The sequence below is a fragment of the Manacus vitellinus genome, unplaced genomic scaffold (assembly GCF_001715985.3).
Source record: "Manacus vitellinus isolate BGI_N305 unplaced genomic scaffold, ASM171598v3 scaffold_14_pilon, whole genome shotgun sequence".
In the NCBI taxonomy this organism is placed as follows: domain Eukaryota; kingdom Metazoa; phylum Chordata; class Aves; order Passeriformes; family Pipridae; genus Manacus; species Manacus vitellinus.
Genome location: NW_021939063.1, coordinates 6,053,621 through 6,068,975, shown reverse-complemented (window position 1 = coordinate 6,068,975; position 15,355 = coordinate 6,053,621). Strand labels below are relative to the sequence as shown.

At 44.1% G+C, this 15,355-nt stretch overlaps 1 protein-coding gene across 1 annotated transcript in view; it reads right to left on the bottom strand.

Moving 5' to 3' along the window:
• LRIG1 (leucine rich repeats and immunoglobulin like domains 1) overlaps positions 1 to 15,355 on the bottom strand; it is a 158,435-nt gene that overhangs the window by 31,541 nt on the left and 111,539 nt on the right. The window contains exon 4 of the mRNA XM_029958315.1: positions 670 to 807. Within this exon, the coding sequence (XP_029814175.1) occupies positions 670 to 807 (138 nt within the window). The remainder of the gene's footprint in view (positions 1 to 669; positions 808 to 15,355) is intronic.

Here is a 15,355-nt window from a genome sequence, read left to right as displayed (position 1 = left end):
TGTTTTTAAAGGACAACAGGCAAACATAAGTCACAACACCACTCTCCGGTACCCTCTTACAACCAGCACCAGAAACTTTAACATAAACTTTAATGCAGGCAGGTTATTTGCCTGCACTGCTTCAAAGGTACCAAAATACAGATTATTTTATGTTTCTCTAAATAGTCAAACATCTCTGTAGGGAGGGTGTTACTCCACTTAATCCCCAGCTTTCTTCTAATAACTAATAAGACATTTCTGTTCTTTCAGTAACCACTTTAATGACAAAATAGTTGTTCTCCCTCCACTCTTCCAGATGCACATGGGCTGATCTGGGAAACAGCATACAGACTTCCCACAGGGGAAGAGACATGAACAGTTCTGCTGGCTTGTAGGTAGTTTGCAGATGTAAAGACATCCACATTTGAAGGATGCAGGATACCTTTTCTCTGCAACACTGTAATAATCTGCATTCTTTAGAGATACATCAGAAGTCCAAAAGACAGCATTCAAAAAATAACATGGCAGTAGGGACAGTGTGCTGACTTTTAATTCTCCTTTGCACTTAAAATCCTGACAAATAACCCCATACTTCTTATATTCATTACTTCTCCTTTTTTTTAAAGGTTTGAGGCCCTTTTCTCTGCTGGGGTAACTCAACAAAAGCTGTTCCCAACAAGAAAAACTCACAGCTCCTTTATGTGAAGTCCCTGTGGAAAGCAGCCGTTTCGGATTTCCGTGATGTCATTGAAACTCAGGTCCAACGTTTCCAGGGTAACGTAGGGCTGCAGTTGACTTGGTTCAATGCTGCGGATCCTGTTGTGATGCCTGAAAAAGTCAGGAGGAGAAACAGAAACTATTTAGTGCTTCTTAGAAAAACAGAAAGAACACTTGAGGCTGCTGCAGGTCCCCAGGCTGGCCCTGAGTTCGTACACTCAGTTACGGTGCTTCTTCAACAGCTGTTGGAGGAGAAACCCATCCCAGAGAGACATTCCCTAATCCCCACGTTGCTCCTCTGGCCAGAGACCAGCTCACAGGTATCTGCAGGCTTTAGAACACTTTTTCTGCTATGGCATAACACTTTTCCCCTTTGCAGAACTATTGACTCCACTCATCAGTTCTTCTTCCAGTCATCTGGGCTCCTTCTTCTACAGGCCTGCACTTCCAAAATGGATTTGTTACACGTAAGGACTACATGGCTGGATTTTAATCCCGCAGGCGAGGAATGCTGCCAATGTTATTCACAGAGGATGAGACTTGCAGAGAAGTAAATACAATCTCAACAAAAGTTGCAAAACGTTGTAATGTAAAACATCCTTAATTCCTAAGGATTCTTCTGAAAATTCCCTGTTTTGCATTATGTTACAACGATTTGTAACACACAGAAATACTGTAACAGGATTTGCAAACGTTCTTGCAAGCATTTCCTCATCTTTTGCTACTTTTGTCCCACTGTACCATCAGGACAACTCTGCAGTGTCAGGCCTGCCCAAACACTGACCACAGGATCAAACCCTGCACTGATCACCTGTGATTGCTGCAGTACAGCCTAAAAGATTCAATGTAAGATTTTTCTTTGGAGAAGGTACAACAAGTTGTGTCTCCACAGCCACCGAACAGTTAAATACCTTTAAACCTCATCTGTGCTCAACAAGGTCTAACAAAAAATCCCCTTTCCTCTGACTCCTTCCTGGCTTGAATCAGCAGAGGGAACAGTAATCAATTAAAAAAATACACTGTGCATTAGTCACAAGAAGTAGAGCACACGCCTGACATGAATTTAGACCAGTCACTGCTATTACTGGCAAGGCTGTGAGTGAGACACTCCAAACAGAGACGCTCACCTGACACTTGGGAACTTGCTGAATAACAAGAGATAGCAGAGAGAGTTCAAACAAGTCCCGAGCCTTAATCCATCCAGCTACCTACCAGAGGAGGAGACAGCAGCCAGTGAATGAACTCCTGAATGCAAGTCCCAGTTCTCCTGACACTCTCTCCAGCTCTTTGAAACGGAAAACTGAAGGATGACCAACTACAGCCTTCCAGGCACTGAAGCTGACAGCTGTCTAGGAGCCTGTCTTCTCCAGCCTCACCCCAACTTCAGGCTCTCCCAGGGGTTCAGACAAGCCCCTTTCAAAGCAAACCTCCCCCCTTCAACAGAAAATGCCAATAGCACGTGGCAAAGGACCTGCTCCCCACACCACGATCTGCTCCTTTACCCTCACTGTTATTAAAACCAGATTGTTTCACTACCACATTTGCTGGTGTCTGCAACAGGAAGAGGATAAAATCTGCAACCCCAGAACAATTTGCTTTTTGGAGACTCACCCTTTAAACAGCCAGCACATGACCCTCCCTCCGCACTGGGGAAACAGGCACAGAAATGCTGCTTTGATTGAAGAGTTTTAATGATACTTAATTCAGTGCAGGCTCACAACACATTAAGGACAAATCTTACATCACTATAGCAGTATGCTGCTAAATGACACAAAGTGTCAAGAAAAATCAAAGGAAAGCCATAATTTATGTCTCCAAACCTGGTTATTCCACGGGTTACAGGCACACAGGTCTCTACAACTACAAACTGTATAAAAGACAATGACATGGCTGCTATCCAAATGACCAATATGCACTTACAGCTAGAAATAAAGAGTGAATTTTCACATTCATGCACCTAGGAGAAGGAAGGTCTGGTGAATTTATACTATACCTAGACTAAAATACAAGAAAAATCACTATAGCCAGAATTTTGTCATCTCCGTTAACTAAACGCATGGAGGCAAAGGGAACTTTTTTCCCCCCAAGGACTAGCTGGTTTTTTTTTTCAATTAACTCAATTAGTAGAATCAGCAAGTTCAAAAATTTCAGTCTTCTTTTCCTCCTCAAAAGAAGAGAGTCCATTAAATGTGTGTGTGTGCCTGATTCAGGAAAGCACCTCAACGCAGACATAACTGAAAGCAAACCCTGAGCTCTCCCGAAGCAGGGGCTGTGAGTTCAGCTCTGATCTCATCTAGGCTGTGATGGCTGAGATGAATCTGGCCGTAAATTAACAGGAAATGAAGGCTTGTACAAACGAACTTGGAGAATCTATAAATCACCTGACAATCTCTGCACAGGGCAGTTAAGTCTGCAAGGGACTGAGAGCACAGAGTGAATTTGGACATGAAGCGCTCTTCAGAAGCCAATGTTATTTTTTTGGAGTATTAATATTTCTGTGCTTCGGTTGCTCAACATATATCCAATCTGCCTGCCTGCCTGCCAGATCTCCCAGCCCATCCCAGAAGACAGACTTCAAAAAAGGAAGAAAAGGACAGGAAAGAAATTTTGTTTGAGCCATGTTAGCAGTTTCCAGGTGACTTCTGTCTGTTTGCCTCTTGCTTTCATGTGCTGTAGCTGGCAGATGAGATGGATGCGCTATTTTACACAGGAAAAAAACAGGCTCCTTTCTCTCCCTCTCCCTGTCTCCTTCAAACATGGGCTGACTCCAAATGTAACTCTCAGCTCCAAACACCATTTTGGGCCAGTCCCAGTCCCAGCTGGGGAATGTCAGACAGTTTGCTGCAAAGCACTGCACCCTCTCAAAGCACTGCACTTCAAACAAAGCCAGTCCGGCTGACTTTTCCTATACACAGCATGTGATATGAAGGCAACATTGCCCAAACCTTTTACTAGCTTGATTACAATTTATTTTTCATTCTTTTGGTAAGAGTCCAAATGTGATTTAACCCTTCCTGTTATTACTTGGATCCCTTCAGCTCTCCCGCCTTTGTTCCCCAGCTCATCACAAGGGTGTTTTACAGAAAAAAAAAGACCAGTGATGTTAAGACTTTGCCTCTTTATCACTGACTGGAAAAGGGCTGGATTTTTCCCAACTAGCTCCTTAGTTTACACTTGGTTGGCTTCAAAGGTGACAGATCAGATTTTAGTACCAACTGCCGAAACCAGGCAGTAAAGCACAAATAATTGGTGCTTGCACAACCAATTTGCCTCCAGGTGTCTTTTCCTCTCCTCACTCCTTAGGTATCACAGTTTGGAAACAGCTTTCCCTGCCTCACTTCAGCCAGTGTTACCTCAAGAGTATACGATGACAGGGCTTCAATGTGAGACTGTGCAACTAGAGCCTGGAGCACCAGCCAAGTCTCTTAGTTTCTATTCCCAGCTCTGGCACCAACTCATCTGCCTTGGGCAAGTTCCTTAACCCTTCTCTACCTCTGGTTTACCAATGTGTGTAGAAAAGGACTACCCTGCTAGGATAGTGCAGAACTGCCTTTGCTGAGGACTAAAAATCTGGAGTCAAAGCAGCTCAAGTGAAAAAGAAATCATAAGAACTAAGGAGCCCATTTGGGTTTGTTTATGAATATGGGAGGATCTGGCAAAAACAGTTGAACTTCCCAGTTCATACCCAACGTCATTCCCACAGACACCTCATCTGCAGCTAACACAGGCCTTGAACTGTAACATCTCTGTGCCAAGCTAAGGTAACTCAGAGTCAGCAATGGATTACTTTCAAACTCCGAGGTCTGCACATATGGCACTTGTTCAGGAACTGCTTCACCTTCAGGTCAGCCCCAGCTGCAGAGGGAGAGGGGGGAGTTGGGGGGAGTCACCCTCCAGCCCCTCAGCTTAACCTGCCTGCACCCAGGCTCAACACCCCGAAGGAGTGCAGCCTCTTAGCCCCTGCACTTTGCACTGCTCCTGAAGAGATTCCTCAGGATTACAGGAGTTCTGGATTAACCTCAGCCAGCTCTCTGCTGAACCAAGCCCACAAGGACATCAGGAAGCAAACGCGCGCTCTCTGCTCCTCCGGGCTGAGAAAAACAAGCAGAACGTTCCAGCGAAGCCAAAGCGTGTTTGGGTTTGCTCTGAGTCGGGAGGGAGCCGAAGGGGGTGGCAGGAAAATAACAGGTGGCGCAAAGTCAAAGGCTTGCAGCACTTCCAGGAATCTCAGCTTGTATTTTAGAGGTAAAGTTACACTTTAATCCCAGTGGGTTTCCTCATTCGAAGCGTCTTTGTGAATATTTATTTGATAAACAGGCTGTGAAACATTTTCCACTAGATCTAATAGGAGAAGAATTCACCTTCGTCTTTGCAGCAAGCCCGTCCTTTGGAGAACACTAATCAGTTTAATTTAGACCGTGGCTTCAAACTCCTTGTGTGAAATCGATGCAGAGAGCAGTGCAAACACGCTCCTTTGTTGTTTGAGCCACGTTCACCCCCCCAGCAGCTGCCCATTCGAAAGCTGACAGCGGAAAATCAAAGCAAGCAGACCCTCAGATGGGAATGTACGAGAGGCTTTGCTTGGACTGATTTAAATACAAAACCTCCTGGTTTAGACAAAGCTTGAATTAAGGCTGCCTGAGCTGCTGGGAGTCTGCAGCGCAAATGTTCTGTGCGAAGCGAGGCTAAAGGCAGGGAGAAGTCACATGCTTGGCCTTCATGTAGTGTCAGCTTACAGATCTGGCTGGGCTCACCAGAAAAAAGGGAAAGCTGTAATACAGCAAACCTATTAAACCAGCACCTGTTACAGGCATCAAAAATAAAACCAAGCTTCAAACGAGAGGCTCCGCACCTCAGGGAGGGTTCTATTAATATGGCAGCACATTTTCAAAATCAGCAAAAGAGGGAGATCACAAGGCTAGAAAGAGAGAAATTTTAAAAGTTCAGGGTTTGGTTAATATTTCCATACTGGGAAAGTATTGAAGAAACTAAATGCTGGAGCCAGAAAGAGTAACAGGGTTTGCTACTGAAGGACAGGCAAGGTTTGGCTTCAGAGAATGGCCACGCAAAGAGAGGGAGATCAAAGGCATTGTAACAGGAGAGGGATCACATACAGTGTGACTAAACGATGCCTGGAACTACCTGCCTTCCTTCTCCTCAACTCTGAGAAGATGGAGATCCAGTACTGATCCTCCTAGAAACACTAAAGAATATTGAAGACATGTGCTCCTAAACTTTCACTTGAGATGATCTGCCATCTGATTTTAGCCCATCACTTGCTACACAAAATAACAAATAAAATCATGGTTTCAGAGTAGAGTGCAATGCCTGAGCAATTTTCCTGTCAAGCAAGAAGGGTAGCTGATAATCTGGAAGATGAATTTGTGTTTACAACAGCAACAACACAATGTTTCCACTTTTCCTGGTCACCTTATTACAGTCAATAACTGAAGATCTCCTAAGTGGTTTTTATTAATGTATGGAAAGAAGGAAAGAGAAGAACATCATCAGGACCTGCACATCAGCTTTGGTTCAAAGTTCAAACATTTTATCAATGCAGAGCTTCTTATGTGATTTTAACATCTACTCATAGATATTTTTTTTTACTTCCAAAGACTTCTATTTCAGAAAGCTTTTTCTTCTGTACTGTAACTTGTGAAATATCTACCTTGCAGTAGTGAAGCTCTGTCTGCAGTAGAAGGTGAAGTAAACACATGCAGGTGACATGCTGGAAGTCTGTGGCACATCATCCTCTATTTCTTCACAAGAGACCATCCCAGAAAATCTGAACTTTCCAAAGTGCATGAGTCCTCACACTTCCCAACTGCTCCGGAAAGCCCCACTGACACTGTCTAACACTCTGCACTGTCACATCAGCTTCTCCACAATAATCCACGAGGCACAAGATTCTGGACCATTACAAGAATTTGTATTTTTATCCAACACAACATGTGCTGTATTTGATTATGGGAACAGCACCACTGTCCTTTCAGGGTAAGGCTGCATGGGTTATTGTCTGGGCAGGAAGCAAGGATGCATGGCAGCAGCCCCCACTTTTCTCAGATGCTCTGAATCACTCCTTCCCTGAGGAATCCTGGCGGATTCCCAGGCTGTGGCAGATACAGCTCTGTTTGTTCAGGTGCTGGTTGCACGCACAACGAGAGCAGAGCAGTGGCAGGCCAGGCAGCCACTGCATTTTAGGGTCAGCCACAAAAAAAAAAAAAAAACAAACCACCAACCCAAACCACAAAAAAATCCCCACTTGCACAATTTTTTACAGATATCCAAACTTTCCCTTAAAGGTTTACATGCTCTGCCTGAGACCGTATGCCGGGATCTTCCCTCTCCCTAGTATTCCTTCAAAAAAAGGCCCTTGCAAGACACAGTGAACAAAATCCATAACTGTTTTACAGTTTTCCAATTCACATCATACATAATAGTAACGCAAGAACAAGCTGAGGGAACTACTCCCACTATATCAAACTAGGGCAGACATCTCTTCATCTGCTGTACATCAGCCTCAAAACAAGTATATGTCGGGAGCTTTATTTATCAGGTCACGTTCTCACCCTGTTTTGTGGTTTAGAGGATGGAGAAGCATAAAGCAAACTACCCCCATGCAGCTGGGACAAGACAGGGGGTTCAAAAAACAATGTGAGTTTTGTTGGTTTTTTTTGAAGGAGGAGGGGGTGGAAAAAATGCAACCTTTCACAGTGAAGTGACCACATCTCTGTTCCAGGTCATGGATGTTTGGAGGCAGAAAGCAGCCTGGGAGATGAGATTTGTTAATTCACCCCTTTGGGCCCGGGAGCAGTGGCCACCTGCAAAGGGCTGTGCTATGAACTCTCTATTCCCACAAGCAAACTATTACTCACGCAAATAGTTCCACTGCAGTCAACAGGACTATTCATGTGAGACCAGTGTGACCCAAGGGCTCTGTTTTCACTGTCTATTAAAGGCTTTTCTGTGGTCACTCACAGGACCAAGCTCATCTGCCTCTCACATTGACAGACTGCAACCGCTGACCCCGGAGCAGTTCAAGTGTGGCCTCGGAGCATCCCTGAGCCCTGGGTACCCAACCATGGGCAGATGTCACCCTCCTGCCAGGCACACTCTCACAGCTCTTTCATAAGGCAGCCACATGGATAAGAGGTAGAGATCAAGCGTACTCTTTAGAGACTTTCATACCAACTGGACATAAGCAAGGGCCTGGATCTGATGATCAGTAAGGGGTTTTGTTGGGTTCAGTATGAACAGCATGAAGGAAAGCCTTTCTCCTAATGTAACCAAACCCAACACATCCAGTGAGATACGTATTCTCTTTGAATAATTCTGCACTAGCACTGTTTATGTAAAACTATCTGACTCTTAGATGACCTTATGCTGTGTGTTAGATCCACTGAAGTAAGCCATGTAGTTTTTAAAACATCTCTCCCTCACTTTGATCTCCATTTACTCTCACTGGATCTTGACTTGCCACCAAACGATGTTGGATATTTTTTGCAATACACAAGTTCCGAAGCCTTCAGAATTCCATTCCATTAGGAGAGCAAAATGTGTGGGACAGGCAGGATTAGAAGTTAGTCATCTTTAAAACAGAAGCTGTCTTATCTCTTCAGCAGATTACACAACCTGCTATGACATCAAAGCAAATTAAGATTCCTGAAGACAAGACAGTCTCTGTTACAGGCACAGTACCCCCATCAGCAGCTGGGTGGTTCTAAGAGGACCAGCTCTCTTCTGGTTACACTGGATGTTTCATCAAGACTGTGCTCTGCAGCAGCTTTTTAAATGATGTATTCACAAAGGGCACAGATCCATTAGACAGGCTGTGCAAAGCATCTTTCATTGTCTGGCACAGCTTCCCTGTAAGGAGCTTCCCTGAACTTTTATGAACTCAATACCAGAGCACAACCTCATGGCCCTGTGTGCAGCTCTACCTCAAACCATCTCATCAGTGATTGTCTTCAAAGTCACTGAGTGCATCCCTCAGTGGATGATGCACCTGTGAGGGTTGGGGCCAGGTATCTTTAGCCCAATCTGAAATGCAGTTTGGCCACTTCTCTGGCACAAGGGAGGGAGAGGAGCTCTAAGCCACTGAGCACAATCAATGCTGGTTTTGAAACAGCCAGTCTGCAAGCACTCATAGATGTGCTAGTCCCTCACCCCCTTCTCCAGCTCTCAGTCCACACCACGGCTCCTGTCACTTCTCACATTCCCTGACCTCAGTCTGGAGGCAAGCACTGAGAAGGGCTGCAAAGGAGAGGAGAGGTTCTTCTGAGTGGTGAACTCTGCTAAGGACAAGAATTGTCCTATGGGAATAAAAAAAGGGGAGTCATATAAGGTAAACAGCAGTTTTCATACAAGAATGCAGGAAACCACATGGCTCTGCACCAGCTGCCTGAATGGGGTCGTGGGCTCAGCAGAGCCTCTTTGAAGGAAGGGCTGCATCAATATTTGAAAGGGGTCATTCAGTTGCTGGCAGATGACAGTCAGGTCAATGTTTCCATGTTCTGCAGCTTATATCTTCAGTCTGCTACTCTCTTACACTGCCACTGGCTTTCCCTCTTGCACTTTTAACTTAAGGGCTTTCTTCTGCTGCTGATACATGCCAGCCAAACTCAATTTTCTATCACAAATTAAATGCATAAGCCACTCCTTGAAGCCAAGAAAGAGGCCAGCTGCACCCCCACCAGTTTGCTGCTCTGAGGAGTTCCTGCTCTCCACAGCCCCACACTTGCACAGTACTCATGTCAGGGCTGCAGCCCAAGCCCTCCCACTCTTATCAACGGCCTCAAAGGTGAGGCAGGTTTGTGATAAGGAAGAACAGACACTAAAAATCAGATCCAGCCCAGATGTGGAGCAGTAATCCTGTCCCACTCCCAGGCAGAAACAGCAGCCTTCTTGCATTTTCATTGCAAGCGAGTTTTGTGCTTTTAATCAACAAGGACAGCATTTTCATTTGACAATCAAGAAGGTCCAAAAGCACAAGGCATGGAGGCATTTTTATCCTTAAATCCTGATACTGGTTTTAGTTTCTCTTTGTGTAATAAACGATCAAAGAAAATCCACCACAGCCTAGCAAGTGCATGCGTTTTGTGGGTGGTTTTGTTTTGCTTTTGTCTCTCCACAGGAGCAAGGAGGGGAAAATACACAGGCAGAGAAGAAATTTAAGGGCAACCCAAATGTGATGGGCTCTGCCCACAATGCTGCAACATTAATCCAAACTGCAACTGCAAGTAGACTTCTTGACAGGCACTGTCTGTGCCTCTGAGCTGTGATGTGACACAGGGGCTTTTCCTACCTTTGACAGGAACACAATAAAACCACATGGATTTAACTACACAGGAGCGCTGATGCTAAGGGAGGTAAATAAAGGACAACACATTTGAATATATCTACTCTCCAGACCATCAGTCTCATTGAACTTGCTGCAGAAGCTGCTAAAAGACTTGCTCCTGGAAGAAGGCAGCAATTGAAGAAACACATTTTTGACTGGCCAGTCAAACTCCTGTTAACACTTGAGAGATGCAGATAGGCTGGCGGGTTAGTCTGTTCCAACATGACACACACTTGTGCTCTGTTGAAAGGCCTTATCTGTCCTGTCAGCAAGGTCACCGGAACTGGGATTGCCTCTGGGCAGACTCCACCGAGCTCTGCTCACACTGCTCAGCCTGCAAGAAGAGGCAGCTCCTGCGTGGAAAAGCAATGGTCAAGCTAGCGAAGGAAATAGCTGCTCTTAACAAGTCTAGACACCCTGTTATTAATAAAGCCTGTCAAGTAGGAAGGGTGCTTTAGAAACTCCAGAACAAGGTGCCAAAAGATCCAGGGAACTGAAAATTTGAGCTCTGAAGTAGAACTGCTACTGTGCTAAGCCAGGCTGGTGTAAAACACTGTCTGTTCAAGCTTTCCTGGAGGAGATCTTGTAAAGTCAGTGGTAAGCATTCACCACCACTGTGCCAATAAGTTCTCAAGCTTCTTTAATAAGACCACTTCTTCAGTTCCTCTTATTTTGAAAAAGATGACAGCTCTCTCAATAAAACAATCCAGAGGGCAAAAAAGTTTTCAGTAAGAGCACCAAAAGTGTTCCTTTTCCAAGGCACCAAGGATTACAGAAAGTCCAATGCCTTGACCTGACTGCAGTTCAGCAACTGCTTCCATGCAGTGTGTGACCTGCAGTATAATGGACTGGAGATGGTATTTTAAGTCTAAAATGAACCATTTACAGATTCTTTTTCTACCCCTCTCCTCAATTCATTTTTCTCTGCTCATATCCCACCACTAACAGTTGTCTTTTCACCCTGTGCTCCTGTTTCATTTTCCAGCTGCCTTTGCTGTTTTCCCCCACGTGCAATTGAACATTAAATGGTTTGACAGGCAGAACATGTACTCACCCGACCACTTATTCCCAATCAATATTCACGTGGAATTCCTGTTAACAAGCAAGAGTTATGCACACACTGTGAAGGGAGGGTGGCCTCCTCAGTGATCACTTCATTAAAGGTATGACAGATCACTCTCTTGTCTACCTTAACCAGCAATCACATTCTCCACGCTGCACACCCCCAGCAGGGCTGGTTTTGCAACAGGAAGATAATAACTTTTGACACGATCTCTATTGTTCACCTCTGCAATTAATTGGGGGATTTGACATGGGTTACAAATAACAGGAAATCCAGCACATAGCCAGCTTTTATTCATGTAAAAAAAGCGTTCTATAGACTTCTGCTAATTTTTTCCAACCTGCACACAGCAGGATCACATTTTAGTGAATACTGTTTACATTAATGCTTTTTACCCTACACTATTTCTAATGGTGCCATGGAAGCCATGATGGAAGTGTTAAGAGTAGTAGAGAGGATAAAGTAAATTGCAAAACTGATGTGGTTCAAAGCCCAGTTTGTAAAATGAGGGCAGAATTCATTCTTTAACACCCCTGCTTAAATGGTTTGAGCCTTCTTATATGCAAAGGAACTAAACCACAGTGCCCATTCTCAAGCCTTCCAGGGTGCTCGAAGGGTAACAAAATGGATGTATTTTGAAAGTGCTTTATGTTACCCTACTTAAAAATAAAATTCACAATTTTAGCCCCACCCTATTCTTTATTCTCACTGTGCATATATTTGATGCTCTGAGCAAGCACCACTGGTCTAACAACCAAGACAGTCCTCACTGCCAGCTGTCATTCCACCTGGGCAATCTCAATGGGGAAGGAAGCATAAAAACATACTGATAGCTTCCTGATTTTGTGCAATTTTAGTTACTTTAGTTAAATTCAATTATAAAACTGAACCTCCCAAGCTTTCATAGAGAAAACTTCTATGTTAACTTGCTTTTCTTGTAGCTTCAGCTTTGCTTTTACTCACCTCTGAGCAAACTAAATATCCATTACTAGCAGTTTTTAGGCAGGAAACTCCAACATGCTAAAGAAACTTTCAACTCAGCAAGTTATTTATATTTGAAATCTGCTCAGTCTGTGAAGACTAACAAAGGAATTGCTTTTGTAGACATGTGCTTTATTTGCCATATGCCATTAAATGAGATAGTCACTCTACCACAGATATTAATAGTAGAGTTTGGCCTATTCTAAGGCTCAAATATGAGGCTATTTTTCATACTGACCTTAACAAAAGATCATGGCTGCAAATGACCCTAACAACTAATCTGGGCTTGATAACCATCTTGTTCATTGCACATAATATGCACCTGCCCCTGGAAAACACATCAGGAGATGCTTTACATTCATGAGTTACATCTGCCCTGAGGTAGATCCTCTTCAGCTCAGAGGAAGCAGACCCACCCAAAAGGAATCTACTTGTTCTTGGGGTGTAATGAATATGTGGGTCACACACAAAAAGATCCTGTTCTAGTATTCCAACTCCTAACCTTGTGCTCTGTCCCACAAGACCACTTGTGTCCTTTCCTTCCTCCAGACAAATATGAGTCCAGCCATGTGCTAAGCAGCACACAGATACCAGAGCAGACCTGACCCAGCTCAAAGCAATTCTCTACTCACAGAAGAAGCTGCCACAGTTGCACAAAATGCTTATCCTCAAGGGGTAACTGCTATTCCATGAGCTGCCACCAACTTCCACTATCTTTTTCTGCTGGACAATTTTTGCACTCCTCTATATGTGCCCCGATTACTTTCTGACGCTCTTTTGTTGAGTCTGACAACTAAGTGCTGTACTGCTGTTGCTTTTCTAGAAGAAATGATTACTCATTTCCCTGGAATAGCCTCAGATCCTTTGCCATTTCCATGTGCTCATGTTATATCTAAAGGCTCAAAGAGGACATGCAAATGATTAGAACAGTTCCAAGAGCCCAAAAGAGAAGTCAAAACAGCATCTCTTCTGGTGATTGGGAGCACATGATTAATGAGAATTTCCTCCACTGGGAAAGGCTCCTGCAGTCTTTGGCCTCAAATATTTGCAGACTTTTACACACCACAGCCTTATTACAAACTCTGAGCAAAACAACCAGGAGAGGTGGGTTTCAGACTATCTTTGCTGCACACTGAACAGCCTGACTGCCAGTATTTACTCTATTTCCCCTTTCCATGTCAGTACATTCACATTCAAAAATAGAAGCTCAGTAGTGTAGCCTGTACTGTAGACCAAACCCTCAGAAAACAACCCTCTCTCCCAGTTCCAAGGGGAATTGCCTGAGTAAACACTGGAGGACTGGCCCCTGCAGACATTACACCCCATAAGCAATGCAAACAGGAGGTGGGGGTGAATCTGCTCCCACTTATGTATCTACAACCTGCATGTATCACTTTCATTAGTTCCCAGAGAGTTTTCTTTGTGCCAGTAATCAGGCAGTGTGGTTTTCTGAGCTGCCCAAGGCACGTCCTGCACACAATCAGAGCCTGCTGACTTCAACCAGACCCCGCACACGGCTGCATCTGAGTCATCTGGATTTTGTGCTTATGAGCACAAAACCTCTTGCTGCGACCCAGATGGAATTAACAGAGCAGTCTCCTTATTTCTAATTGTTAGATCATCCCTTTTTAACTCCAGCAAAGATGACTTGCAGATTAAATCTCTTGGGGGTCAAGGCAGTTGTTGTGTTTGTATAGCAATTAGCACAGCAGGATCCCAGGCCACAAATGGTCTCCAAGGCTATGTCTGTACTATGGTATCAGCTCAAACCTCCGTTCCTCATTTAAGCCAAACTTCCCAACTATCAACAGCACCTACACAGAAGTGTTTACTCTGGCCTAGCCAGGAACACAAAGTGAGCTCACAAATCGTGTAGAGACCAGCTCAGGCTTCAGCTGTGATCTATAAACAGCACAGATGCAGCAGTTTTGAGCTCTTTCCTCTAACAGAGATCACCAGGAAAGGCTGCCATGGGCAGAACTGGAGCTGCTGTTCTGATGCTCAATCAAGTCTTCATCATCTTAACTTGAAAAGCAAAGATGAACTGCAGTCACACATCTCAACATCAACAGATCCTGAGAAAGCCTGCAGAAGGAAAGTCTTATCAAGATCCACCTGTATCAGCAGAGCACAACGACTGCTTGCGTTGTTTCAGCTCACGCAGAAATACATGTCTGTCTTGGGTGGAAGGAAAACAGCAGCTCAAAGAATCTAATGGACTGTATGGGTCTTCAGAAAGAGTCTCTGCAAACATGAGTGAAATAATGCAAGCAGCATTGAAGTAACAGCTGCTTTTCCAAGCCTTATACTTTGAAAGGATGAGGCAACAGCTCCAGGAGCAAGATCAATAGCATGATCCTGATTCTGCCATATTAGGGCAAAAACCAGTCAACTCTCATCTAGTACAAAGGTCTAATGAGATACAAAGAAAAATCAAACCAGACAAGAAACAAGGGTCATGTTACTAACTATGTGACTAATTTAACCAGAACTATAATAAAGTCCCCAACAGTTGGAGGAAAAGCTCTCCAAGAAACCATGCAAGTCAAATGGCAATGACTCCAATGCAGAAATTACTGGTTGCAGTCTTTGACCTATCTTACTCCTGACATCCAGATGGAATACCATAGAGTACCCTTCTTTCCATGAGGACCATGCTGCCCCAATCAGCATCTGAGCTTACTAGTCCTTACAAGAAGCCCTCGTATGTTCCCTGCCACTCCCATCTTCCAATTCTCCATGTATTTCGTTTTCAAATTTTACATGATATATTTTGCCTGTGGCACAGTAGATCACTTACCTTTCCCCTATTAGCCCTCTGTTTAATCACAGTTTAATGTGAATTGATCTTTACATTAATGAGTCTGTAAAGAAGATTGATTTTCTTCAAGAGACTTTTCTGCTCAGTTTGGCAGCAGAGTAGTCCTATTGATTTCGCTTTCCCCAGTAAATACACTGCAGTGTCACTGATTCACTTCTTGTGAATCAGCTAATCCTATTTCACACTCTTTTGCTCCAAAAATCCCTTCTCTGACTTCCTTGTTATCTGTGCTTATTCAGAACAAGATGATGGGGCCAAAGCATCTCAGACAGCTTTGGGTGTTGCTAACACACAGTTGACTGTTGTGGGTCACCATTCCCTTTGTTCCTGAATGGTTGGGGGCTTCAAAGACTTCCAGCAAAAGAAAGTTATTTTTAAGTGTTTAATCTGTTAACTTCCTTAATTCCTAGCCAGCTAAGGATGTGGCACAGTGTGCTCTGTTTACCTTACTTGC